The 27,679-nt window shown below is 39.3% G+C and overlaps 1 protein-coding gene across 1 annotated transcript in view; it reads right to left on the reverse strand.

Annotated features, from left to right (window-relative positions):
• Positions 1-27,679, reverse strand: part of LOC135222613 (pseudouridylate synthase TRUB2, mitochondrial-like) — a 131,159-nt gene that overhangs the window by 30,956 nt on the left and 72,524 nt on the right. The window contains 3 exon segments of the mRNA XM_064260710.1: positions 4,247-4,369; positions 23,590-23,631; positions 23,634-23,722. Coding sequence (XP_064116780.1) covers positions 4,247-4,369; positions 23,590-23,631; positions 23,634-23,722 — 254 coding nt within the window.

A 27,679-nucleotide genomic window follows, 5' to 3' on the forward strand; every position in this document is an offset into this window, starting at 1 on the left:
ATAATGATTATTATGAATGTATATTTCTTTTTTGTGTATTAATAAACCAAAACTATTTTATTTATCATAATTTTCAATCATAAAATGATGATCCCTTTGCTCATATATCGCAGCCGTGGGGGCACTGCTTGAGGCAAGATGGGGCACTCCTTCCTACGCAATTCTCTCTCTCCCCTTCACTAACTCGGCTTATTACAGCGAATTTTCTTCTTCTGTATGTTAGCGAGATGTTTTCCTTGTATTTTCCTCTTTGGCATGATGAAATTCTTGCCCGAAACAAAGATAAACAAACGTAAAATGGAAGAGAATGTCAAGAGGTGAAACTCGAAGGCGTACTCTTTTTTTACAAAGACAATTTAATAAATCATGATTATTATGAATTTCATATTCCATTTTGGGTATTGAAAAACCAAAACTTTGTTATTTATCATAAATGAAGATCGCTTTGCTCAAAGATCGTAGCCTTGGGCATAGTGTGACGTGTGCTGTCAAGCAAGACGGGGGCGTTACTAAGCAACCCTCCCCTCTCTCTTCACTAACTACGCATATATTATGATATTCTGTAATAATACTTGAGCGATTTTTCTTGCGTCTGTATGTTAGTGAGATGTTTTCCTTGTCTTTTCCTCATTGGCATGATGAAATTCTTGCCGAAACATACATAAACATACGTAAAAGCGGGCGAATGGCAGAGGTGAAATGGAACGTGTACACTACTTGAAGTCTGTGATCGCACTAAATCAGGACTGGACTTGGTACCTGAGCCTGATGTCTCCTTCTCGACTCGGGGAATGTCTACAGATGACATTTCTGCCAATTTCTTTGACAATAATTATCAAAATTTACGATAATAGAAGAAATATAGCATTTTCTTGTACGGATCAATGTTTTAGGCTTATTGAGTTACGATGACTAATTACCCTGTAACTACGAAAGTAAGAGGAATTTTGACGAAATATTTCGTATACGTATTCTCAATTGCCATATGAAGCTCCATGAATTTTTTCATGACTTTGCATTTTTCGCACCATATATAGGGGTTCCGGCCGGCCCCCTTAATGCTGGTGACCAAAACTGTACTGCATATTCAAAATGTGGTCTAACTATTGATGTGTAGAGCAGCAGCACTGTTTCCTTGTTTCTGTATTTGAACTGACTCTTTATGTATTCCACTAGTTTCTGTGCCTTCTTTTCAACTTTTCAACTGTTTTGTGGATTTTAAGCCCTTGGTAATAATAATTCCAAGGTCCTCCTCTTCTACACTATTTATGTCATTGCCAAGCAGCATGTAGTTTGGATGAGGTTTGTTTGTTCCTATTTGTAACACTTTACACTTATCCACATTAAAAGGCATTTGCCATCTTTTTGACCACTCTCCTATTTTCTTTAGATAATTTCTTAAACTTTCTACTGTCTCTGGATCTGCTGCATTTACACCTAGTTGGTGCCGTCTGCAAATTTGGCTATCCTGCTAGTTAAACCTACATAAATGTTATTAATATCAATAAAAAACAAGAGCAGGCTAAGGACAGAACCCTGAGGAACTACGATTGTCACACCTGCCCATTCTGATTCTTCACCGCTTATTACGACTCTCTCTTTTCTATTAGTCAGCCAGTCTTTGATCCGGTCTGCTGTTTCTCCTACAATTCCTAAAGCTCTAACTTTTGTCATTAGTTTCTTGTGTGGAACTTTGTCAAAGGCCTTTTGGAAATCTAAGTAGAGTATATCTGTTCCATAACATACCAAGCATGTTATGGAAAAACTCCAAGAGGTTTGATAGGCAGGATTTGTTTTGTCTGAATCCGAGTTGACTGTTTGACAACAGGTTGTTTCTATCAATGTGATCCAAAATTTGATCTGCAATTGTGGACTCAAAAATCTTACAAGGGACCACTGTTAGACAGATTGGTCTATAATTCCCTGGCTCTTCTCTTGAACCTTTTTTGTAAACTGGGGGCACATTACCTAATTTCCATCTTTTAGGTGCCTTTCATTGTTCTGCCATTTTTCTGTAGTTTATATATGTGAGGAACTATCTGCTTTTTAACTCTTTAATTTCTCTTGGATGAATCCCATCTGGGCTAGGAGATGAACTTGTCTGGTTTTTCTATTTTGTTTTTAAAGTCTTCTTGTGTATTTTGTCAAGTGGTTCTGGCCCTTCATATCTAATAGGTAGTTCAGGGATTGAGGTAGTGTTTTCAATTATGAAAACACGAGAGAGAGAGAGAGAGAGAGAGAGAGAGAGAGAGAGAGAGAGAGAGAGAGAGAGAGAGAGAGAGAATTTCGTTATATCCATTGACAACAAAGTCAGCAACATTGACCAAGTTGGCAAAACAGATCACCCAACCCTTGCTTGTCAGGTTTCTTGACATTTCTGACAGGTTCACCCTCCCTTGTCTCTCCAAATCTTTCAGCAAGAGATGGGGTTCCCTTTAAAATTTTCCATAATTTATTAATTTATAAACTATAATCTTACTAATTCACTATAGTATTTTCTTTACTGAATTGATATTATTGCTGATTATATTAATATTATTTGAAAATTAGTAAATCATTTATTATAAAAAAACAGTACATCTCAGTGAGAGAGAGAGAGAGAGAGAGAGAGAGAGAGGAGGAGAGAGAGCAGGAGAGACGAGAAGAGATGAGAGAGAGAGAGAGAGAGAGAGAGAGAGAGAAAGGCTTACTTCAGTATTAATCAATATTATTATCTGAAAATTAGGAAATCATTTTTGTATCATAAAAATGTATTAATCACCATGAAAATAAACTAAAAATACACTAATTAGTGAAAATTCACTGACAGAAAAGTCTGCGAATAGACAATTTTCGTGAATAATTTATAGGTAGGTTTGACAAAAACTCTGCAAATAGGTGAGTCTGCGAATCGTAAGAATGCGAATACGTATAGGGTTAACTGTATACTGATTGACAGATATGTTCATCTAAATGGGGCAATGATCAGAAGTGCCTATATATTTTAGATATTCACAGACCATGACTTCACAATAGCTGGAACACCTGTGAATATGAAGTCTAACCTATAATAGTTAAATGTGCGCCAGACAGGTGCCATAAAACCAGATCGCCGATAACTGAGGCCACCGATAACCGGGGACTGCCTGTATTCTGCAATTTTTTTTAATGTAATGAGTAACAGGCACAGGGTTCAGCTCAATGTCTCTCGAAAGAATTAAAATAGCAACAAAATCAGCATCAAAGTTAATAAATAGACTCATAACAACATTAACATTGTAAAAATCATCAGAACAATAAACAACAATGTCATCAACTAAAGTACAGGTAGTCCTTGGTTATTGGTGGCCTCGGTTATCGGCGATCCAGTTTTATGGCAGTTGTCTAGCAATGACAATAACTGAATTTTCAGTGCCGATATGCACCAATCCCAGCTTATCGCCACTGATACTGGGTTATTGGCACTGACAACCAATTATTGGTGCTGCTATCGTCGATTTTCGGTTATTGTCACGCCATCGGGGAACCTCCCCCAATAACCAGAGACTGACTGTATTTACATTAGTACTTACAAAAAAGTCGAAAATCTACGAAATTTCTACCACAACTGATAGTCATCCCTTTTCACATGAATAACTGAACAAAGTTTTATTCATCAAATAATGATAATAAATATGAGTGATAAATAATGATTGTAAACAACTACCAGAATATATACATCACAGTCAGTAAAACCTTTCAAAACTAACACTGCCTTGAAAATCAAAGTCAAATGTATTAATTACAGGTTTCTACGACTACAGTTTTGATATCTGATCGACTTGCATAATTTTCGTCTTTTCTATAATTATCGTACCAAAATGTTTTAGGAAAATGAAAAATAGTTTTACTGAGCTGCATAACTAAAAACTAATTAAAACCTTACTTTAATTATCATAAAACGTTTTCCGCAGCTTCTTCCTTCACAGGGTTAGACTTGACAGTTATTTTATCCTCTTTTGTCTAAAGGACTTTCTGCCTGAATTCTTATTTGGTCTAGGTCTCACTCTATGGGATTTTCCAAGAAATTCTGTGCCTTCCTGCTGGTCTTCAACCTGCTACTTCTGTACATATCTATTTTCCTACTTGTTCTCTGTTTCACGACTGTTTCTGCTGGCTCTTGTCATACACTTGGTCATGTGATAGTAAAGCATACTACATTATCTTAACCAGTAATTGCTAAAGGAAAATGTAAACATGATAAACAGAAAGAAATGAATTGTAATACCTGTGATTGAGGATCTAGTCCTAAGAAGTGAAATGCACTTTGCTGAAAACCTCCTTGAATGTGCATTAGTGTCTTTAGGAGTTTTGCTTTAGTGACGTGATGATACGTAGACTTGGCAACAACCTGTAAAAATACAAAGCATTATATTGCAAAAATAACTAATAAAATTATATTACTGAACTATAAAATACTTTATCATTATTATCTATAATGTTTAACATGACCAAGTCACACTGTTAAATTCATGAAGAGCTAGCTTAGATTTGTTTTGATGAAAACTAAAACAGAATGAGATAAAGTGACTATAGACCTGAGTTTATGATGTTACTACATTAAAAAAATGTTATGATAATAATAAAGGTTAGGTTCACAGGTAATAGCAATCGTTCTTTAGTCTCAGAGTTCCTGTAGCAGATGAATTGGCAAACATTGACATCTGTACCCAAACTTTTTTGTTTTGGGGTGAATATATGGTGCCCAGACCTGGGATTATATTGGCACTAGCATAATCCCAACTGAATGTTGATTTTGCCAAAAAATGGAGGAAGGAAAACTAAGGAAGAGTCAGCCTGCCACTCTTGGTTGGGCAACCTGATTGTCAAAGACCTTGATGGAGTTAGTATTTCAAAACCCCAAAGTCTAGAGTAGAACTGCTGGATGTAGTTGAAGAGTTCAACTTTAGATGAAGAGCAGGGTACACTCGAGTTGGAAATTAGTGATTCCACTGAACTACAAGACTAAGTTGATTAGTGGATATGGAAGGTTGAAAACCCTGCCAGTGAATCTGGTTCATCTGTTTCTACTGTGTAATGTGAGATTGCCTAAATTAATTAGAGTTAGTATCTAAGTTTAAGGGTGAATTAACTGAATAGCAATCCTTTTGGGATAGGTTTGTGGCTCTAGTAAATGAGTCCAATATGCCTGTTATAACTAAATTTTATCTGAAATCTTTATTGGAGGGACAGGTTAGATCGTGATACTGGGTTTACTGCAGACTAGTTAAAATTATCAAAATGCATGTTGTATGCTGCAAGAATGGTTTGGTAGGTCTGACATGTTATTTTTGCCCATATTCAGGCCTTGCTTAGTATAAATATGCCTGCAAAACTTGAGGTTCTAAATATATAGCCTCTTTATGGAAATTGCAAGATGAACTCTTGACACATGTACATATCTAAGAGTATTTAATAAAGAGAAACTGAACATCAAGATAGATCAGACACCTTTAAGGATATTAAAGCAGAAAAAAACGATAATCGTAAGTTCAGTGTTGAATCAGAGAAAAGGAAAACATTTCAAGTTCATCATCTGCTCTCCAGTCGTCCTCTAGAGTAAGCCTATTTAAATGTATGGTTTTGTGATAAGGCTCGTGAAAGTACTAAAAACTGCTAGTCTTGAAACTTGCATTTACTGACCAAAAAGCTGCTATCAGATCTCCTACATTATTTCAGATGTTGGGGAAAAGGACATGTTCTAAAAGGTGTAAATCAAACTGTATCAAATGCAATATGTCGTCATAAAACAGATGTAAGTAATCCTGAGAGTCCAAGTGATGGTCATTATGCAATTGGAGCAAATTTGGAAGAAAACCCTTGTAAAGGAAAAGTAACCCATGATGGTTTGACTCATTACAGAGCTAAAAAAGGGATTTTGAACGTAGGAAAAATTATTTCTGGGCTCAGCCGATGTCGCTCCGTGAAATGTGTCCTCTTAGCACTATTTCTAGTAAAATATTGCTATGATACCAGAGAACTGCTAAATTGGGACATGTCAGAAGTCTCTGACTCGCTTTTTCCAAAGATATAAAGTAGTATACTATTGTAAACTGCAAAGGTAAATGTTTTGGGAAAAACCAGTGTTTGGAAAGCTATCTGATAGGTCATATATTTCTAGCAACTTTGTTAAAAGGGTGAAGCCTACCTAAATGGCTATGTTCTGAGTACATCTCATTTTGTGCTTTTGGTAATAATAAAGCCAATAAAAGGGATTTTGACGTAAGGAAAAATCTATTTCTGGGCGATTGGTTCGTGTCGCCAGCGAAATATCCTTTAATCCATTATTTCTAAGGTAAATGTACTAACACATACCAGAGAATAAATAAAATAAAGAAAAAGGTCAGTACAACTGACTCGCTCACCCTCCAAGAGGGTGTCGGTATGAACACTATGGCGAGTGAGACCACTACCACGAACCGCTTGCCAATAGAAATCTCCCACTACAAAATCCCCACAAGAGGGGAGCCGACCCACAGAGTGGGCAGCAACTACTACTACTCCATCCCATGCTGCCGACTGCTGCGCCTCTGGTGGCCATCCTTTTCAGTTAGCGCACAGCGTATACACGTGCCCTTTTTTGCTCTGTGTTTTTGTGCCCTTTTTTACTGGATTTATTCATCATGAGGTACAGCCATTGCAGCAGCTAAGTTAAGTAATCAGTGTTTATTGCTATTTGGTTTTTTCCGGCCTTGAGTCAGTATTTGCCGTTTTTTAGGTATAAATACGAGCTCTAGGTCGGAAGCATGGCAGCATGGTTCTGCCTCGTGGCGGTTCGTTCTTGGTCTTCCATACCCAGAACCTTCCCTTACTTTATTACGCTCTAGTTTTTAGTTATCCAATTTATATTAAGGGTACAGCCTACGGGGTTTATGTCATGCATGCATGTCTTTTTCACCTTGCGTAGGCATCTTCCATCCAGACCCTAGCCACAGCTCTTAGTATCGGCCCCGGCTAGCTTTGAGTGGTAGACTTTCTTTCGGGTTAGTCGTACACTCCTGGATTTTTTCTCCTACTGTTTTATTTTCTTTCTTTACGTTTAGTGATTTTGTTTAATTATGTATTATGTTTACGTTAGTATAAGGCGTCTGGCTTCACCTAGCCTAGGTTATGTCCTATTGGTCCCATATGCTTCCGCTCTTCAGTTCGGTTGCTTCTCTATAGCATCTCTCTGATCAGTCGGTTGTGTATGCTAGGCTTTATTGTTTCATTGTATCTCTGTTACCGCTCCGTGGTCACTACGTGATCACGGAGCAGCCAGACGCCTGTCCAGTCATCTTTCCCTCCTCCCGCTCTTCCATAGGGCCGGGGGGAGGGTTGGTCTGCCCACGCTCGCTCCACATACCCGGGCCTGCCTCCCTCTCCCCCTAGGCGGAGGGAGTAGGGGGACGGGACAGACCCAGACTGGACTCGACCTCTCCAGCTTCTCGGTACGCGCGGATGGCTAAGGGGGGGGTGGGGGGGGGGGGGGGGGGGGGGGGGGGGGGGACTGGCCTTTCCCCCCCTCCGTCGTTACTCCGTCGCTCCGTTGCTAGCGCGAGTCTGTTTGCCCTCTCGCCCTTTCCCACCTTACTGGGGCTCTTTATCTACCGGAGCTCCGGCATCCACGTGGAAAGGTGCTAGTTCACCCTGACGGGTGGACTGCGGCATACAGTTGGTCTCTACTAACCACTCCGTCGCGCTGAGATCGCGACACGCTCCGCCACGCACCGGACTTAGTCCGGTACGTCCCATGTTTATAGGTTTAAGTTTAGTATTTAATTTAAACTATATTAAGTTTAATTTAAGCTATATTAAACCTTCCCTCCATTGCATAATTGTTGTAATGTATATGACATTAACCTAATTGGTTGCAAAGGCAAGAGCCATCCTCTGATAACAGCAGAAATACCTAACATTTGTGCACCACCTTTCTGTCTGTTTCCAGAGGAATAAATATGTAATCGCCTTTTCTTCTTTGCAATTAGCTAATGATTATTTAAACAGTATATAATACATGTGGACTGGTATTTTATTTTAATAAGTTTAAATGCTTACTGGAAATTTATGTTTCCTAACAAAACTGTGCAAGCTGATGGGTTAGCGGCCCAAGACTCCATTTTTAGGTGAGTTCTATCTGGATTACGTATTGTTCCATTAAACAGAGAAAGTATAGCCTCCCAACTTTTGCATATAAATAATATTTCTGACAACATTACATAATATTTGGGATTTGGAATCTGTAAGAATTTGTACACAGGAGGCTCTTTCAGATGAACTAGCATCAAGTGTTACCCTACAGAACTGTTCTGAAAGGGTAAAATTTATTGATGGTAGATACAAGTGGCTCTACCATGGAAGTCTGATGATGCTTAGCTCAGTTTGAAAAATAATGACAAAATTGCCTAAAGGAGACTTGAGTATCTGAATGGTAAGCTTGATAAAAAAAAAAAACTCTTTACATGGAAAGGTATGATTTTATATTTTTGGACTATGAAAGGGGAGGTATTATTGAAGAAGTACCAGCTTCTGAAATTGTTCTTACCCTACCGTTTATTTACCTCTTTGTCCTGTGGCACATGAAAGTTGCACTTCTACTAAAATTAGACCAGTGTTTGATGCTTCAGCAGTAAGCTTAATGGTACTTCTTTAAATGACTGTTTGGCAGTTGGGCCTTCCTTAAATCTTGATCTTATTGAAGTACTTATGTATATGCTTTAGAAGATGGACAATTGCTTAAACCTCAGACATCACAAAAGTATTTCTCCAAATAAAGGTGCAGAGAGAATACAAAGATGTTCATAGATTTCTTTGGCAAAGTAAAGGTACTGTTTACACTATGAAGTTTGTACATATCCCCTTTGGTAACATGAGTAGCTCCTTTTTGTTAAATGCTGCCTATTAAGCATCATCTCAAATCTTATCCTCATTCAGAAATTATTGATGAATAAATTAAATGATAATCTGTATGTACATGATTGGTTATCAGGTGCTAACAGTACTTCAGAGGCCATAGTAAAATTCAATGAAGCATGGAAAATAATTGCTGAAGCTGGTATGACAATATCTAAGTGGAGTACAAATTACAAATGCTTAGCGAGTAAATTCATTGAGAATTTTAAACAGTCTGATGCAGATGAAGCTGCAAAGATTTTGGGTATGCAGTGGTTTTCATTTCATGATTATTTTTCATTTAATAATTTAAATTTGTCTCAGCATGAATTGATACCTAAAAAAGAAGTGTTCTTCGTACCATAGCCAGGTGGTTTGACCCCCCCTGGTTTTATTAGTCCATATACGTATAATGTTTGCAAAGATACTTTTTCAAGATGTGTGGTGACTGGGGCTTAAATGGGATGTGATATTACCAGATGAACTGCACAGCAAATTTCTAAGCTGGTTTAAAGGTTCTGAGAAACTTGGGTCACTGAAAATTTTGTGTTGTTATTTTAAGGAATTTTCATGGAAGTCTCTGAAGGGTATAGAGCTTCATGCCTTTGTTGATGCATCTCAGAAAGGTTATGGGGCCTCTGTTTACTTGCAAGTTTCTTCACAGGATGGATCATACATAGGTTTCCTTTGTAATGAATAGAGGAAAAGTAGCTCCTGTAAAACAGCTATCATTGCCTTACTTTGCGCTCAGCTTTTAGTATGCGTCAGGAATGCACTGCAGCTTACTAAAGCTGTATCTTATTATTGTTGGACAGACTCCACAGTTGCGTTATATTGGATAAAGGGAGACCGAATACTAGATAGAAAGTAATTGTAGCAAATAGGGTTACTGAAATTCAGAGCATGACTTTTCCTGACCATTGGTATCATTGCACAGGGAATAATAACCCTGCTGATCTTATTTCCAGAGGAATTACAGGCAATCCCCAGTTATTGGCAATCCAGTTTTACAGCGCTTGTCTAGCGACGATAACTGGATTTTTGGTATCGACATGCGCTGATCTACGCTTATCTGCACCGATCCCACTTAACAGAGGTGGCGATAACTGGGGATCAGCGCTGCTATTGCCAATATTTGGTTATCATCATGCCACTGGGAACAGAACCCCCACCTGTAACCAGGGACTGCCTATATTTGCTAAGCAACCACTAGTAACTTCTGAGCTTTGATTAAATGGCCCACTTTGGCTTAGTCAATCTTTATCTTTCCTCCAACAACAACAAGTAAAATGATCACTTCATGAGTGCTTTGAAGAAAATGCAATTGCTTGTGTATCAGTAAATTTAGTGTCCCAAATATTTGATATTACTAGGTGGAGTAGCTTCACCAAGGCAATTCATGTTTCAGCTTGGGTACTGAGATTTATTAATAATAGCAAACATCACACTGTTAAGATCTATGGGTCCCTATCATATTGTGAATTAACTAAAGCTAAGAGCAAACACTTTACTGTGTCCAGAGAGATGCACATCTACAAAAAATAAGGGATCCACTTTAATCAAGTTAGACCCACTTTCAGATAATGATGGCCTTTTAAGAATAAAGGGTCAGTTACGATATGCTGATGTGAGTTATGAAAGCAAGCACCCCATTATAATACCTCCTACCCATGTAACCAAATTTTTTGTTTGTTTTCAGCATCTTTCCTAAAACATGCAGGTATCTCTTATCTTGTATCATCTTTAAGAAGTGTTTAATTGATTGTGCGAGTTAGAAGTTGTAAAAAACAATATTCAAAATTAAATCTGCACCTCCCTTTACTGTTACTGGTGTAGATTATGCAGGTCACTTATTTTGTGCAGATTTTCCATTTAAGAAATTGTATATTTTATCAAATTCACATGAGCTGTTGTACATTCTGTACATTATGACTTACAGATCCTATCTCTCTTCCACAGATTTGTACCAAGGTGTGGTTTGCCTTTAGTTTTATACTCTGATAATGCTCTGACCTTTAAGGGCGCTTCTAATGCATTAGAGAAACATTATGGTCCAATGGCTCCTTAGTGGAAATTCACTGTACCTCATGTTCCATGCTGGGGAGGATGGTGGGAGCATCTTGTTAGATCTGTTAAATCTGCTTTGAGGAAAACTAACTGTCAAATGTCTATCCAGGTGTGATCTCAATGTGATTTAAAGATGGGTTCTGTTGTTTTAGTGAAAAATATAATGTTCACAGATTATATTGGCCACTTGGCTGAAGTGCTAATGTTGAAACTTCTGTAGAAATGTTTCATGGTACAGATGCCTTAATCTGAACTGTTAATGTTAAAACTTCTAATGGAGTTATAAACAGACCTGTACGAAGGCCACATAATCTTGAGATATTTCCTGCTAAGGATTTTTAATACAAATAATGAAACACTAGATATTATTGATAATCTGTACAAGGTATTGCTTCTAATAATAAAAATGTGTCGGTTGTTACTGATGATGCTGAATCCTACATTAAAAGGGATGAATCTGAAAATTTACAAATTGCTGTTGAACCTATGTTTTCTTATACACATAAAGGGCACATTGTAAAACCCCCTGTGAAGCTTTATTTTTAATGTATTTTCTGGGCTCAGCCGTGTCGCTCCCGTGAAATGTGTCAAAAAAACCCGGGGGGGGATTTCACTGGACGACACGGCTTCCTCCCCCAGAAATAGATTTTTCCTACGTCAAAATCCCTTTTCTGGGCTCAGCCTGTCGCTCACGTGAAATTGTACCAGAGAAACACCAAGCTACATCACTCTGAAATGAAATAGAATATTAAATTGTATAAATTAATACCATACACCCATTCTAATAACAGACATTTGCTGCGGTAGGTAGAATGTTAATAATGATGGCATAATGGAAAATATTCATAAGACACAAGGACAGTACTATATTGATGTTGTAGCAGGAGACACTGATCTCCCTACAAGCTATTACATGATATTTTAAGATCCTCCAAAGACTTAAGGTAATGCTTTTGGAAAACCCAATGCGACTTCGACCAGTATACTTCTTCAGATCATCAAAGTTCATATATTTGAAGAAATTTACAGAAGTTGTTATAGCCCGAATACCACGCACCTTGGGAAATGACCCTGGGCTGGCTTTCTTGATAAAATACAAAAACTGCTGCCTAATGCCCTTTAGAGATATGGTACCACCGCCGCCCCACATGAAAAGGGGGGGGGGCCTTTGGAAAAGGTAGATGTTCTAGATAAATAGTCCTTAAGAGTTTTAACAGGACATAAAGATGGATGTTGCGGAAACAGAACAACCTTCCATGGGAACCACCTTACCAAAGGGTTCTCATTCTTAGCCATAAAGTATTTATTTGGTGAAGCAACACGTCACCCAAGGAAAGGAATTCTATATGCTCTTGGCCTCTAGATAAAGATGACATCTCCGATATCCTGGCACCTGAAGCCAGACTTAATAAAAAACAGTGCCTTACGCAAAAAGGTTTGGCAATCACATTTGAAGTTGTCTGTTTTAGAGTCTAACCTGAATGGGCCGCAGGCGTGCACATGCCCTTGGGATTGAGGTGAAATAAGACTCGGTTAGATTTATACCAAACCCGAGAAGAAAAATCTTTTTCAGAGCTCACTTAGTGGTTGTTATTGTGGCAACTGCCAAGCCTTGTTCGAATAAAGTCCTGAAGAAGGTTATAGCCACGTTCATTGTCATTACTTTGACATTTGATTCCCTGAGAAATGTAGACAATTGTTTAACTGTAGACAATTGTCTGACTCCAAGAACAAAATGTTCTGTGGATCAATGTCCCCTACTCTCCTACCTGCAAACTTCATGATATCCATAAAGATAGGGTTTTGTGAAGACCTGAGGAATCGAACACAGTCACTGTTTGAACTTGTTGCGACAGCCTCAAGTCCGGGAGAGGGTGAGGACGAAGACCTAGTTCCAGGAGAAGGGGAAACCAATTGCTCTTGGGCCAGTAAGGAGCTATGAGAGCCACCTGACCTTTGAAGGATTTCAACTTGTGCAGCACCTTCAGGAGAAGGTTCATTGGAGGGAATAAATAAACCTTCCTCCACTGATTCCAAATCTATACTCAGGGCGTACGTAGCGTATGCCAGAGGGTCCATATTTGGGGCTACGTAACAAGGCAGCTTGTGGTTTTGCCCCTGTAGCGAACAGATCTACTTCCAGACCCGGTACTCTCCTACAAACCCTCTTGAAGGATTCCTGGTCCAGTGACCATTCTGACTCCAGGGGGACTGACCGGGACAGTGCGTCTGCTACTTCATTGTGGACTCCTGCCAGATGGGTAGCCGATAGATGCCAGGTGTTCTTGTCAGCTAGAGAAAAAATTGCTATCATCACGTAGTTCACATGACTTGACTTTGAACACCTCCTTGTTTATACAGTGTACCACTACCGCACTGTCGAGAACCCACCTGATATGAGTCTTCTCCGGAGGACGGAGCTTCTTTAAGGTCAGAAACACTGCCAATAGCTTCCAAGGATGTTGATGTGAAGCTTTTGGAACTGAGGTGACCAAGTTCCCTGAACCTTCGCGTGCTGTGAATAACCTCCCCAACTTGTCAGTGATGCGACTGTATGCACCAGTAGGGACGGGGGAGGGAACTGCAACTGTAACTCTTTGGCTAGATTTTTGGCCATTGCCCATGGACGAGACGTTTCTTGAGAATCAGAGGTACCCGGCCGAACTTGTCGCGACACTTGGCACCTTTGAACGCCAAACTCGACTGATGTCCTTGAGCTTGGCTTTCAACAGAACGTCTGTGACTGAGGCAAACTGGAGCAAGCCTAGGATCGTCTCCTGATTCCTTCTCAAAGCCTTTTGGCATTTTAAGAATTGGCTTGTTGCCTTGGCAGTCTCCTTCCCCTTCCCTGATGGAATGGAAAAATTGTGGTGAATCCAAACCCCAATGGATACCTAGCCACTGGAACTTGGATTTTGGGGCCAATCTGGACTTGGTCCTGTTGATCTTGAACCCTATATATTCCAGGAAAGATATGACCTTGTCCGTGGCTTTCATATACTTGTCTTTGACCATCTCCCAGATTAGCCAGTCATCTAGGTACGCCACCACCAATAACCCTGAGACCTTAGCTCCTGCACCACTACCTCCGCCAGTTTCGTGAAAACCCGTGGGGCTATATTCAGCCCGAAGGGCATCACCTTGAAGGAATAGGCTTCTTCCCCTAGTTTGAAGCCCAGGAATGGATGGAAGTGCCGAGCTATCGGGACATGATAATAGGCGTCTGTAAGATCTATAGAGGTGGTGACGCCCCCACGGGGAAGTAAGGTCCGTACCTGAGAGATGGTCAGCATTTAGAACTTGTCGCAACGAATGTACAAGTTTAAACAGGACAAGTCTAGATCACCCTCCTTTTGTCGGTCCCCTTCTTTGGGACACTGAATAGACGACCCTGAAATTTCAAGTTCTTTGTCCTGGAGACTGCTCCCTTCTGGAGAAGGTCCCTGGAGTAATCCATCAACCCTTGCGTTGGTTGCTGATAAAAGGTGATGGGTGGAGGAGGACCCTTGAGCCAACTCCAGCTAGGCCCTGGATACTAAGCTTTCCGCCCAGCTGCTGACCCCCAACGATGTCGAAAGAGATACAGCTTGCCTCCTACCTGAGGAACTTCATAGAGATGATGAGGGTCGGGTTCCTCTTCCTGACCATGCACCTCTAGCTCGCCCTTGGGCTCCGGTTCCTCCACGCTGACGAAAGGGGCCTCTAGCCCTGCCACCCCTAGCAACCTTGGTAAAAGGTTGAAATACCCGATTCTCATAGACCGGGTTAAAAGCAGGCGACACTGAATACAGTGGGGGTAACCGTTGGCTAGCCAACGGCGAAAGGAAGGACAATTGATGCTGTTGCTGAGGCTGAACGTTAGAAAGACGAAGGCTGGGGAACTTGCTGAATTGGTACAGCTTGTAGCACAGGATGCTGTTTCGGCACTTGGAAAGGTTGGTACCTTCTATGCCTCTTCCTAGCCCTAAAACTGGAGGAAGAACTCTAATTTCCTTTTGAAAGGAATGCCCCAACGCAATCTGATGCTTTGATTAAAACGTGATGCCTCGTTCTGAACCTCGTTTACTGCCGAAGCTGGGAAGAGATCTGCACCCCAGATTGAGGAAGCCAGCAGCTTGTTGGGTTCGTGCCTGATCGTAGCCTCGGATAGAACATGCTTCCTGCAATTTCTCTTAGTAACCGCAAAGTCGTACGAGTCACATTGCATGCTCAAAAGTAACGACTCCGCAATGACCTTAAACAGCGGCTCATGAGCGTACTCCAGAGCCGCCATCTCCGTCATCACTAGGGAGTTAAGAGACCTTGCAAGACGTGTCCTAGCATCAAATTTGGCTTGGATCAGTGCGTCTGACAGCCTAGGGAGGCGCTCACTAAACAAGTTGATTGCACAGTTTGGCTTAAGCTTGCCTACCGAGAATGTAGCTGGCAAACTTCCCACAAATTCTCCCTACCTGGGAGTAGCAATGATGTGGGATCTGTCTCGCTAAGCTGGGGCTCTTCCCGAGTCACTGCCTGAAGGGTAAGTCCTGCTACCTTTGATGTAAAAGGTAAGGGGTTCCCGTCATCAGTCGTAAACATCGTGAAAGGGCTTTTAAATGCTGTTACCTTAGTATTTGAGCAGTTCCACTCTTCTAGGCTCCGTATCCATGCTTGCTGAGCCTGATTGCTAGAAAGGATAACAGTCCCCTTGGAGACCTTATCCTCCCTAATCAGAGCTGCCTCCATAAGCCTAACATAACCTATAAATGGTGGCCGTAACCCTTCGGGGAAGAACTCAAAATCCTCAAGTCTACGTGTACCACAACCTTCTACAGTCAACATCCCGTTGACAAACGGAGCGAAGTTCACCACCCTCCAAGGATTACCAGGGTGGAACGGAGGGAGCGTGGACCCGTCAGGCATGCTCTGACCTTGCACCAAGATACTAGGAGGTGCCGGAACTGCCGACTCCTGTCTGAGACCTGCAATCAGGGAGTCCTGTGCACCTAAACTTTTAAAACACTCTTTCAAACCTTGCTGCAACTGAACTGACTAAGCTACCAAGACCACTGACCTGATTTAAAATATTCGTGTTGAACAGGTCTTGGCCGACTAAAGGGGAACCTTCCTGCCCTCCCTACGGTACCTTATGAGGTATCCGATCTCTAGACGTTGATGGAATGGGACTTGTGGGGCAATGGGAAGAGTTCCCTCCTTGAGGCCTTGGATTTGCAGGCTTAGAAAGAGATCTCAGCCTAGGTTTAATATGTGTATGAACCTCTGGCACCATGCCAGGCCTTGGCTTTGTCTCTGATTTGCTTTTAAGCAAGGTTTTACCCGAAGGTTTTCTCTTTAATTTAGGAATCACAGAGAAGGAATGCGACCTGGAAGGGGGCAAACCTCCTGTGAAACCCATGAAGGAATTGGAAGTAAAGGGAGAGGAAGAATCAGTCACTCGAGGAAAGACCCCGGTGACCAACTAGGCTAGCCTCATTAACACTGTTACCTGTACCCATATCTAGTGTAACGGGCAAATCCTCACTACTTCAAGTGAGACTCCTTCCAAACCAAGGTCCGGCAACTCTGCCTCTTGCTGTTCCATAACTGAATCTTGAATTGATTTGATAATTGGTGCTGCGACTTTTGGGTCAACGTATCAGGGCAGATTTCCCGGCTGGGAAGGCTGCCATACCTTGAGGTAGAATATACGGCTTAGCTTTCCCTACGTTCCGTCCAAAACATCCAACCCAGATCTTGAGGGTGGAGAGTGCAGCATGCTTAACAGACTGCTCCATCTGTAATGCAAGGAATGTGTCAATTTCGAGTAAAATCTTTGAACATTATGCTTACATATGTTGATTAATTAATGTAATTTAATTTAAAGAAATTTTTATTTATTATTTTTTTTTTTATTTAATTAATTTTTTTTTTATATATATATATATAGTATATATATTATATTTTTTTAACACTAACAAAGTAGTGTAATATAATTCCATCACAATATGCATAGAACAAGCAGTGCGGTAACTTACCGAACAGGTAACCTGTTGTACAAGTCGTAGCAGGCAAAGCAGTTTTCGTGATGCCAGACTACGGAATCTGTAAGCAATACTGCGCACGGGGCATGGTTCCGGCAAACATCATGGTTGCACGGATCCTGTAGACCGGCAACCAGACACTGAGTGGCCAGTAAGTGCAATAATATATAAGAACAATGCACAAACTCATCCTTAGGATTATTATGATAATAATGTCATATGCCGGAGCATACCGGACTCAGATATACCAAAAACCCCTTATATATTTATATATTACGTCCCGGGAACTGTGTAAGAAATAAAACAACCCGGAACTGTATGACCAGGGGGGGTACACGAAGTATCCCGGGACGGCCACATGAACTCCCAAGTTCCGTGGCAAAACGAAAAGAAAAAATGAAAATTAAAATAACAAATATAATATCTCCGCCCTCGGAAGAGTAACTTCCGTAAACATAGCCCTCAACGACTACCGGAGAAGCCGGAATCTAAACCCAGCCTTATGGCGGTAGAGGAATGTTTTAGGCGGATGGATGTAAGTTCCGAGAGTTGAAAGAAGCAAAGCGCAACAAATCCACGGAAACCGAGGCTAAATACGCAAAGAAAGCAACCATCAACTCCAGAGGAGGTCGGCTGAGAAGCGACACCCACCAACCTAAGGTCCTGGAGGACCCTCTACACTCCCCCCTCCGCTGATGGGAACGGTTGTCAGCGACAACCTAAGCGAGAGGAGCACCCAATTACTGGGGGCCCCACATGAGGGGGAGGAAGGGAGGACTGATGGGGTGGCAATCATGTGACCAGCGTATTCACGAGGAAAACGCAGGCACAGCCTATGTAGGCCAACCAACATAACATCCAACAAATACATAGACAAAATAAAATCAATTACTTAAAGCTAAAAGAAAATCATGCTTAACACGGGGTGGGGAAATGAAAATAAAACCTCTTAAAATATAAAACCGCTATGAAGGTCACCCGATAACGGTGGGCGCAAAAGGGGAAATCCTACTTGCCTACTGACAAAATGATAAGAAACGGCAGGCAGACAAAAAGAAAAAAGGGAAAAATATCTGAATGAAATATACCAAACTTAAAATAAAAAGGGATAATGGTGGATATACGGTGAAACACGTAACAAAGAAACGTGCTCGAAAAAAGACCCCCATGAAAAACATGAAAATAATGAAAATAACAAAAACAAACGAAAATAGGATCGACTTAAACTGCCACCCAAGAAATAAATAAATATATGTACTGAAATATCACATGTTACAAGCAGAGAGGATGACCACTCGAAATCGGTACAAAACAAGAGGTAAGCCGTAAAGGCAACTCGCCACTCGCCCGCTACTTAAAAGTGACGCCTAACAAAACCCTAAATAAAGGCAAAACGAAAGGCAAATTCACTCCCTAAATATTGAAAAAGGGCAGAACAAGTACTTAACTTGGGTGAAGAGGTAGATTGACGATCCATAACCAAGAATAAAAATAAAAGAACAGATAACTATATTCGAGCGTGCGAACACGATATGGCTATCGAAAAGTATGACGTCACAGACGCCTTCAACGGGGTAGCTAGGTGTGACATATGGGTCGGCTCCCCGTATTTAGGGTCTTTTGATGAGGAAAAGGCTAATTGGAGGGGTTGCTGTGGTAGTGTTTAACACTCGCCCCAGTTTTATACCGACACCTTTTATATAGGTGACGAGTCAGAGGCTTCTGACATGTCCAATTTAGCAGTTCTCTGGTATTATAGCAATATTTTACTAGAAATAGTGCTAAAGCAGACATATTTCACTGGGCGACACGGCTTCTTCGCCCAGAAATAGATTTTTCCTACGTCATCCCTTTTATATTTACTATTACGTAAATTGACATTTGACAACAGGAGTAGCAAATGTACTCCTATGGTGGGGAGTTGAGTTTATGACCTTACTGTATTAGGTTCACAGGTAATGGCAGTCTTTATTTAACCTCAAAATTTCTGTAGCAGAAGAATTGGTGAACATTGACGTTCGACCCAAACTTCTGTCTTGTCTTGGGGTGAACAAGACCAATAAGAACGAAGAACAAACTTCTGTCTTGTCTTGGGGCAACAAACCCAATAAGAATGAAGAAAAAGTTCAAGATATGAATCAAAACAGATGCAGCAGAAGGTATATTGCAAAGAATAAAAGTACTGTTGCAGTGTGCTATGCAAGACATTGCAAGCAGTAAGCCCATTTACAGGGATCAAAGAGTTTAACTAGGCAGCGTAATAATTCTTAATCACTTTAAAAGTGGCCCTAACAGTAATACATTCTAGTGTAAACAACATATAAAACATACGCCTGACATCATTACTGTTTTTGTCTGGTCTTCCCTAAGGGATTGCATATAAAAGGAATTCTCTAAACTAGTTCATCCTGTAAAGGTCTTCATACATTACTTTGTTCTTATGTTATGTTGCCTATATATTGTGCCTATTAATCATGAAGAGTTTTTTTATGTGAAGGGTTTCCAGTTACAGCAACTTCATAAATCTTGAAAGGAAAAAGTCTTACTGAGTATCCCTGGCTCAGCAATACTGGCCAAAGTTGCTTGTGCTGTTGTACTTACTGGGTTTATAAGAACTGTTTCTGAGTAGCATAGATTTGGTTTTCATGTTTTATTTCACACATTTGCATTAATTTTGCTTCACTTTGATATACTTGTGATTAGCGCTTAGTAAACTTACTGCTCCTTGAGTGCTAATGCCTTTTGCCTTTCAGTTGGTGGCAAGCTTGTCAACACTGTTACTGTGAAGACTTGCTTGTTTTTGTAATTTCCTGATTAATGAGATTCTTTCAATTTTACCAGGTAACAATTTTTTTTTCCAGAGCATGGAGCTTTGGAGAGGAAGTTTTACCCTCATCTAACAATGTTCTTTGTTCAATCAACCGTTCAATTTCATCACAACTGAAAACTTTTTTAGAAGGTATCCTGGCTCCTAATCAACTACTGTATACTTTTAATCTGCAAGAATCTGGCAATGCCCTCTTTATCAACAGACGCATACAAAATTTGAAATATAAATTAAGAATTATTCATGTTTAAAATTTATAAAAAATTATCAGTAGTATTTAATCACTTCCTCAGGCAAAAATTACATGTATAGTGTGTAAGCCACTACATTTTCCTATTCACAAAGTACTAAATAATTATGCTGTACATTATTCAGAAGATAAACCCTATTCATAGGGAACAAGCCCACTGAGGCCCACTGGCTTAAAATTAAAGCTTCCAAAGAATATGGTGTTCATTTGAAGGAAGTAACACAGGATAATGGGAAATGTAGAAAGAAGAGATCAGTTATTAGAAAAAAAATCTTTTCAGCTTAGTCCCATTTCTATATGGGGTCACTGTTTTGGAATGAGCTGCTTCCATCTACCTCTGCAGAGTGCTTCTGCTTTGTCAAGACCCTTCTCTCTCAAGTCATCCCTAACACAGTCTCTCCATCTTTTACCTGGTCTCCTCATCTTCTTCTAGCCTGCAATTCCATCTCCATAGCATGCCTTCCAATATGGTCCTCCTCCATTGTCAGTAGGTGTCCGTACCATCTCAGTCTCCCTTCTTACACTTTCTTTGATATTTCATCCATCATTGTTGACCCTCTAATAAACTCATTCCTTATCCTATCCTATCCTCCCTCGTTACACCATATGCATCCATCTTAACATTCTCATCTCTGCTACATCCATTTCCTTCTCCTCTGTCTGTATCACACTTGCCATTTTTGTACCATATAGCATAGCCAGTCTTACCACTGCCTTATGGATCATTCCCTTTAGTCTTAATGGCACACTTTAGCACAAAAGACTCGAAAGGCAGCTCTCCAATTGTTCCAACCTGCTTGTATCCATTGTTTTACTTCCTCATCCATTCTTCCTTAAGCCTCTACAACAGACCTTAAGTATTTGAACTTGTCTACTCTCTTTATTTCTTCTCCTTCCAACCTTACACTCTCCCTACCATAACCCCCAATGGTGGTACACATAGTATATTCTGTCTTTAACCTGTTTATCCTTAATCATCTATACTCTGGTGCTATTCTCCACATTTCCACCTTCTCCAGAACCTCCCTCCTCTCTACACACAACACAATGTCATCTGAATATAATATGCTCCATGGCTGTCTCTCATACCTCCCCCATCATGCTATCCATGGACTAAAGGCTGATTCTTGTTGTGATCCAACCGTCACCTCAAATCTTTCAGTCTCTCAAACACTACACTTCACTTCTGGTAACATTTCGATACACCCCCTGAATCATCCATACATATTTCTCTGGGACCATCTTCTCCATCAAACTCCTCCAAAATTCCTGTTTTGGGACTCTGTCATAGGCCTTTTTAAGGTCCATGAACCCCATGTAAGTCTTTGCTTTGCTCTGAATTTCTCCAATAGCTCTCAAGACAAAACATACCTTCTGCTGTTCCAATTCCTTTCATAAATCCCTGTTGTTCTTTCCCTGTTTCTACTTCCTCTCTCAGTCTGGTATCTATGTACTATTTATCATTCTTTCTAATATCTTCAAGGTGTGAAACATCAGTTTAATACCTCTGTAATTATCCTACTCTTAAACATCTCCCTTGCCTCTGAATATTAATACCCTCTTTTGATCTAAAATTTTGTAGATCAAAAGATCCTCTGCTACTCTCTTTATATCTAAAATTTTTTCCATCAGAATATAAAGGATTTCCACTTCTTCCTCTCCTAAGTTTCCCATATTTAGTAATAAAAAAATAAACTAATTAATAAATAAACCTAAAAATATCTGTAAATTACTAAAATACAAGGAAATTGTTTTAGGGTAATAATGTGTCACATCTTTGCTGGAATTTTTGAGTTTTCAGTAGCACAACGTCCTCAAGGAGGTTGTTCCAGTTTAATGGTGTGTGAAATAAAACACCTCTGGAACTGAGAAGTTTGACAGTAAGGCATATTTACTGCATATTGGTTGCTCTCAGCAGGAAATGAGGATCTAGGATCAATTGTGAATGTGAAAAATCTCTGTTAAAACACAGGGATCAATTGTGAATGTGAAAGATCCCTGTTAAAATACAGCTTATGAAAAACTGGCAAACAAGAAACCAGCTGTCAATGGTCCAAGTCATATCTGCTACTATTAGGAAATACGTAGAAACCTACCACCATGAACCACTCTGTCTAAAAGACAAGAATCTCTGGCAGAATCAGACATCCACACCAGTGAACAGTATTCTAGTATTGTAGATGGGTATTGTATATCACCATGATTGGTTGGTAGGGAAATATTCTGTTTCTATTCGAGGAATTGGTGCACCAATGACATGGTAACATACAGCTGGGTTTATTAAATTTCAAAGGTCAATTTCTGTACCTCACTTGAAGCTGGTTTCCATGAAGGCTTAGTAGGAAGACCTTGTGGTACCTTACACTCATATACAAGTTTTGCTAATGGTAAAGACCATCAATGAAAAGCACAACAGTCAACAATGGTGTTTGAACAAAACATGTATGCACAGCAAATCTAAGGACCTTTTGCCTTAAATGTAATGTTACTCTTTGTATTGAATGTCTCAGCTCTTATAATAAAAGAAAATAAGTTCATAAGGTCTTGCAATAAAAAAAGTAAATTTGGTTTATGAAATTACATTTTTTTTTCAGCCAGAATATTAGATGAAATTCAAAACATTTAACTAAGATTGATAACAGGTATCTGCTTATCTTTACCTACAAAGATAATACAGGCAGTCTCTTTGTATTGAATGTCTCATCTCTTATAATAAAAGAAAATAAATTCATAAGGTCTTGCAATAAAAAAAGTAAATTTGGTTTATGAAATTAAATTTTTTTTTTTCAGCCAGAATATTAGGTGAGAATTCAAAACATTTAACTAAGATTGATAATATGTATCTGCTTTATCTTTACCTACAAAGATAATACAGGCAGTCTCCGGGTTACGACGGGGGTTCCGTTCTTGAGACGCGTCGTAAGCCGAAAATTGTCGTAAGCTGGAACATCGTCAAAAATGCTAAGAAATCCTTACTTTTAATGCTTTGGATGCATTGAAAACTATGTAAACTGTATTCTTATTGCATTTTTCATCCAAAACCCTTCAAATATTGATTATTTTGCATTTTTGGTGTCATATTTCTTCTGCCAGATGAGCGTTGTGGGCGTCGTAACCCTGGAAATAATTTCTGATGAATATAATTGAAAAGTGCCTGAACGTCGTAAGCCGAACCCGTCGTAGCCCAGGGACTGCCTGTACTTTACTTACGATAATACTTTACTTAAGAAATATAAAACTAACACCCACTGTCCCAGTGTTCTCAATTGAGGACAGCTTGAAAACTTGATTTTATATTCCTTTGTCCCAACATCCACATTTGAGGACAGCTTATTGTACGTTTACCCTTATAGATTTTTTCTTTCTACTTCATACGTATACTTAACCCTTAAATATATAATATTTTGCAAAAAATTCCAGAATTTCATAAAATACAAAAGTTGGGATTTAATGGGTTAATAGATACATAATTACATTATAAGTAGTACCAAACCCCTCTGCGAATGTTTAGAATCCACAAATAGTACAGCACTTACTTTGGCATCAAAATAGCCTGTATCTGTAGCCATGCCAAGTCGTCTCCTCCAAGGCTGTAAGATCTTATAAGGCGACCTGCTCTGGCTATATGAGTTCCCTTGGTTCCTCTGTTCACACCCATAAGACAAACTCCTGAAGATGAAGACAATAAATCTTTTTTATGCTAACACTCTGGAGTAAAATAATACAGTATGTCATCTTCAAATTTATCTTAATTTCAAGAAAAAGAAAAACTGACTTTTAAATTATCTCTTTATAATGTAACTGTCTCCAGGAAATGAATGATAATTCAAATGAAGAATCCAGTAAAATTTACCTCGCTTCATTTTAGCCTGTTTATAACTGTCTTCCTAATGATTACTATGTTTTTCTTTTAAAAATTATGGCAGATACAAGGAAAGGCACATCAGTTTAAAGATACAATAGAAAAATATGTCTTGAACCATTAGGAACAGTGACTATTTACCAACATAAAATCCAATCCCCTTAATCATCAAATCAACCTTAGGTCATCTTGCAGTGTGAGTAGATGTCAACTGAAGGTGGTTAGATTTCTTAATACTCAACATCTTAATAGTGAAGACAGCTGACATTGGATACACAATCAGGAATGCAGCTGAAGTATTTGAAAAACCATTGTAATAAAAAAAAGTGGGGAACAGCAGTGTAAAAACACGAGCACAACCTAATGTCAAATAATAGTAAAGGGCTCCTGCTTTGCTTGTGTGCTTATAGATGGATAACTCTTTTACATTTAAAGACAACATTTGCAATTTTCCATGCCTGGAAAGTTAAGGAGGGCTGAGTCAGGAAGGAAATCTATCTGCAGAACGGTACCAAAACAAATTATGAAATGATCTGTTCAGAGTGCTAAAAATACCTGAAAAGACTTATAAGCAGCGACCCCAACTAAGACTGAGAATAAAGTGTTATTGTCTGCAAAAATTATTACTTTTTTGTCTTGGTTTATCTTCCCAAGTTTATATCCCCAAGTTTCCATACTGTAGGCAAAGTTTCAAGGATTTTTTTTTTTTTTTTTTGGGGGGGGGTGAATGACTACTATACAGGAACTTGACACCACATTAGCCTGTTGTATGTTGAAATATGGGCCCAGATACCAAAAATATACAGTGGACCCCCCGTATTCGCGTTCTCCAGATTCGCGGACTCACACATTCACGGGATTTCTCTGGGGAACGTTTCCCTGCATTATTCGCGGAAAATTCGCGCATTCGCGGTATTTTTCTATGATAAATATCCACAAATTCCTGGTTTTTTTTTTGATGAATTTCATCATAAAATGCACTTTTTGTGATAAAACTATTAAAAAAACCAAGTAGGAAAATTTTTAGTGGGTTTTTCTTGAGTTTTAACTAACAAAATAGGCTGTTTTTAGCATTTTCATAGGGTTCCAAACATTCGCAGGTTCTAACTATTCACGGGGGGGGTCTGGTACGTATCCCCTGCGAATACGGGGGGGACCACTGTAATTCAAATACTTCTGCTCTTACCTTTTTTTATGCTTACTGTTTTACATCATACAATGCCATAAGACAACTTATTATATGAATATTTCTGATTCAAACTAGATCCAACTATGGAAGCTTGGAAATAACACATTTCTATAATAAAATAGTTTTGTATATGGCATATCGGTGATGGGGTTCTGTTCCGATGGCTTGATGATAAGAGAAAATCGCAGATAACTCAAAATCGGTGATTTTTGGAGCTGATCTTGGCGCCGATAATGGGTAAATGGCCCCTCTGTTAGATGTGTATTGGCACCAGTACTTTGCTATCAAACACCAATAACTGGAAATGGGTGTGTTTTGGCTCTGAAAATCAGCACTAGACAAGCCCCATAAAACTGGATTGCCGACAACCAAGGCTGCCGATAACCGGGGACTGCCTTATATACAGTGGCCCTCCCATATTCGCGTGGGATGCATACCAGACTCCCCCTGAATAGTTAGAACCCGCAAATGTTTGGAACCCTTATAAAAACGCTAAAAGCAGTCTATTTTGTTAGTTAAAACTCACGAAAACCCCACTAAAAATGTTCATACTTGGTTTTTTTAATAGATTTATCACAAACAAAAAGGGCATATTATGATGAAATTGATAAAAAAAAACCCAGGAATTTGTGGGTATTTCTCATAGAAAAATACCACAAATTTGCAAATTTTCTGTGAATAATGCAGGGAAACGTTCCCGAGAGAAATCCACGAATGTGTGAGTCCACAAATCCAGAGAATGCGAATACGGCGGGTCCACTGTACTTAGCCAGGTTATGGCAGCTTCAATTTTGAATTCCACGGAAGCGATTCTTTTGTTAGACAGGCGACTGGACCTGGCCACTTTCGGGGAGAGAGAAACAACTCAGTCAAGAGCTCAATTTGTTTGTTTGAATGGCCATTGGTGGGGAGGTGGGCGGCTTTATCCGTAATTGATGGGTAAGTAGTACAGTAATCCCTCAAACTTCGAACTTAATCCATTCCAGAAGGCTGTTTGAAATACGATTTGTTCAAGATATGAAACAAATATCCCCATAAGAAATAAAGAGAATCAGGATAATTTGTTCCATCCAACCCAAAAAGTCCCCCTTTTCACATTTTTCTATTATTAATGTGTTCAAAAGTTAAATTAAGAGTGTAAAGTAATAAAACAGTACGTTATATCAAGTAAAATTTTCTAAAAAATTTTATTTCCGTGAATGATTTACGATCTGTCTGGTGAATATGGCAGACAGCCAGCTGGGGGATGGAGGGAGGAGAGACCGGAACCCTCTGAGGAAACTGTAATGGTCGCAGTAAGCAAAGGTTGATAACAAAATAAATTTTATTCACATTTTAAAAGGATAATCAAAGGAATTGATATTGTGTGTGTGTGTGTGTGTGTGTGTGTGTGTGTGTGTGTGTGTGTGTGTGTGTGTGTGTGTGTGTGTGTGTGTGTGTGTGTGTGTGTGTGTGAGAGAGAGAGAGAGAGAGAGAGAAATAATCAGCGTGCACAATTGTTGACGAGTTTACATTTGGATCTGAAGTGCGCAAGCAAAAGATTAAGTATGCCACAATAAATCAACTTACTGTTGGCAAATGGCAGAATTTAAAATAAACATGAGGATTTTGCAAATAAATAAGTAATAAGTAAAGAATGCAAAAAAAGAGGAAAAGAATAAATAACTTTTCAACAGGGAGCTGTTTAAACAATCAAAGGCACGCAGAAGCTGAATGCGGCGCCAGTTGTTTATTATGGAGCAGAGTTACTTACACAGTGGTAAAAAGCAATTGTCACTAGATAGGTATTTTACAGAAACAAAAAGAAGTAATTTGGGCAAATCGAGTGCTAGTGAAACAAATGGGTTAATAATCATCCCAGCTCACTGGTAAGTCAGTAAGAAGCAGACCCCAGTCTGCCATCTCCTCTTCTCTCTATCGTCTCACTCAGCGCACCGAACACTGGCTCGAGTAAGCTCTTTTTTTTTCTACTGTATTGCATTTAATTGTTTTCATGTTTTATCATTATGTTAAATTCATTATTCATTGTGAAATAACATTTTATTTTTTTATGTGATTTGGTACTGCTTTTATGTACATATTATTGTAAAGATTTTACTGACTCCTCTTCTCTCCTCAACAATATCACGAAGCACGACAACTTAAAATAATTCATTCACTATTCCTCAAAAATATAAACAGTCCCTCCCCTATATCAAGTTTGCTGTGCATCACCACAATGACAAATGATTCTGTTAATTGTTTATGCTAAATTTTATTGTGAAAAGCTTTGTTCATTCATTTACTATTTTGTTGAATATGATTAAACTATACCATCTCACTCAGCACATAGAACACTGGCTCAATTAAGACTTTTTATTGCTTTTATATTGCATTTGATTGTTTTCATATTTTACCATTATGTTAAATTTATTGTGAAATTCCCTTTTTATGTGAACTGTTATTGCTTTTACATACATACAGTAATATTCTAACTCTCTCTTCTCCTTTTCTCTTCAAACTTATCAACGCTCCCTCATTCACTCTCAAGTCATCTGCATGTGACGTCACTACAGTATCGTACGATTTTGTGTCT

Source organism: Macrobrachium nipponense, chromosome 8 (genome assembly GCF_015104395.2).
Source record: "Macrobrachium nipponense isolate FS-2020 chromosome 8, ASM1510439v2, whole genome shotgun sequence".
Lineage (NCBI taxonomy): Eukaryota > Metazoa > Arthropoda > Malacostraca > Decapoda > Palaemonidae > Macrobrachium > Macrobrachium nipponense.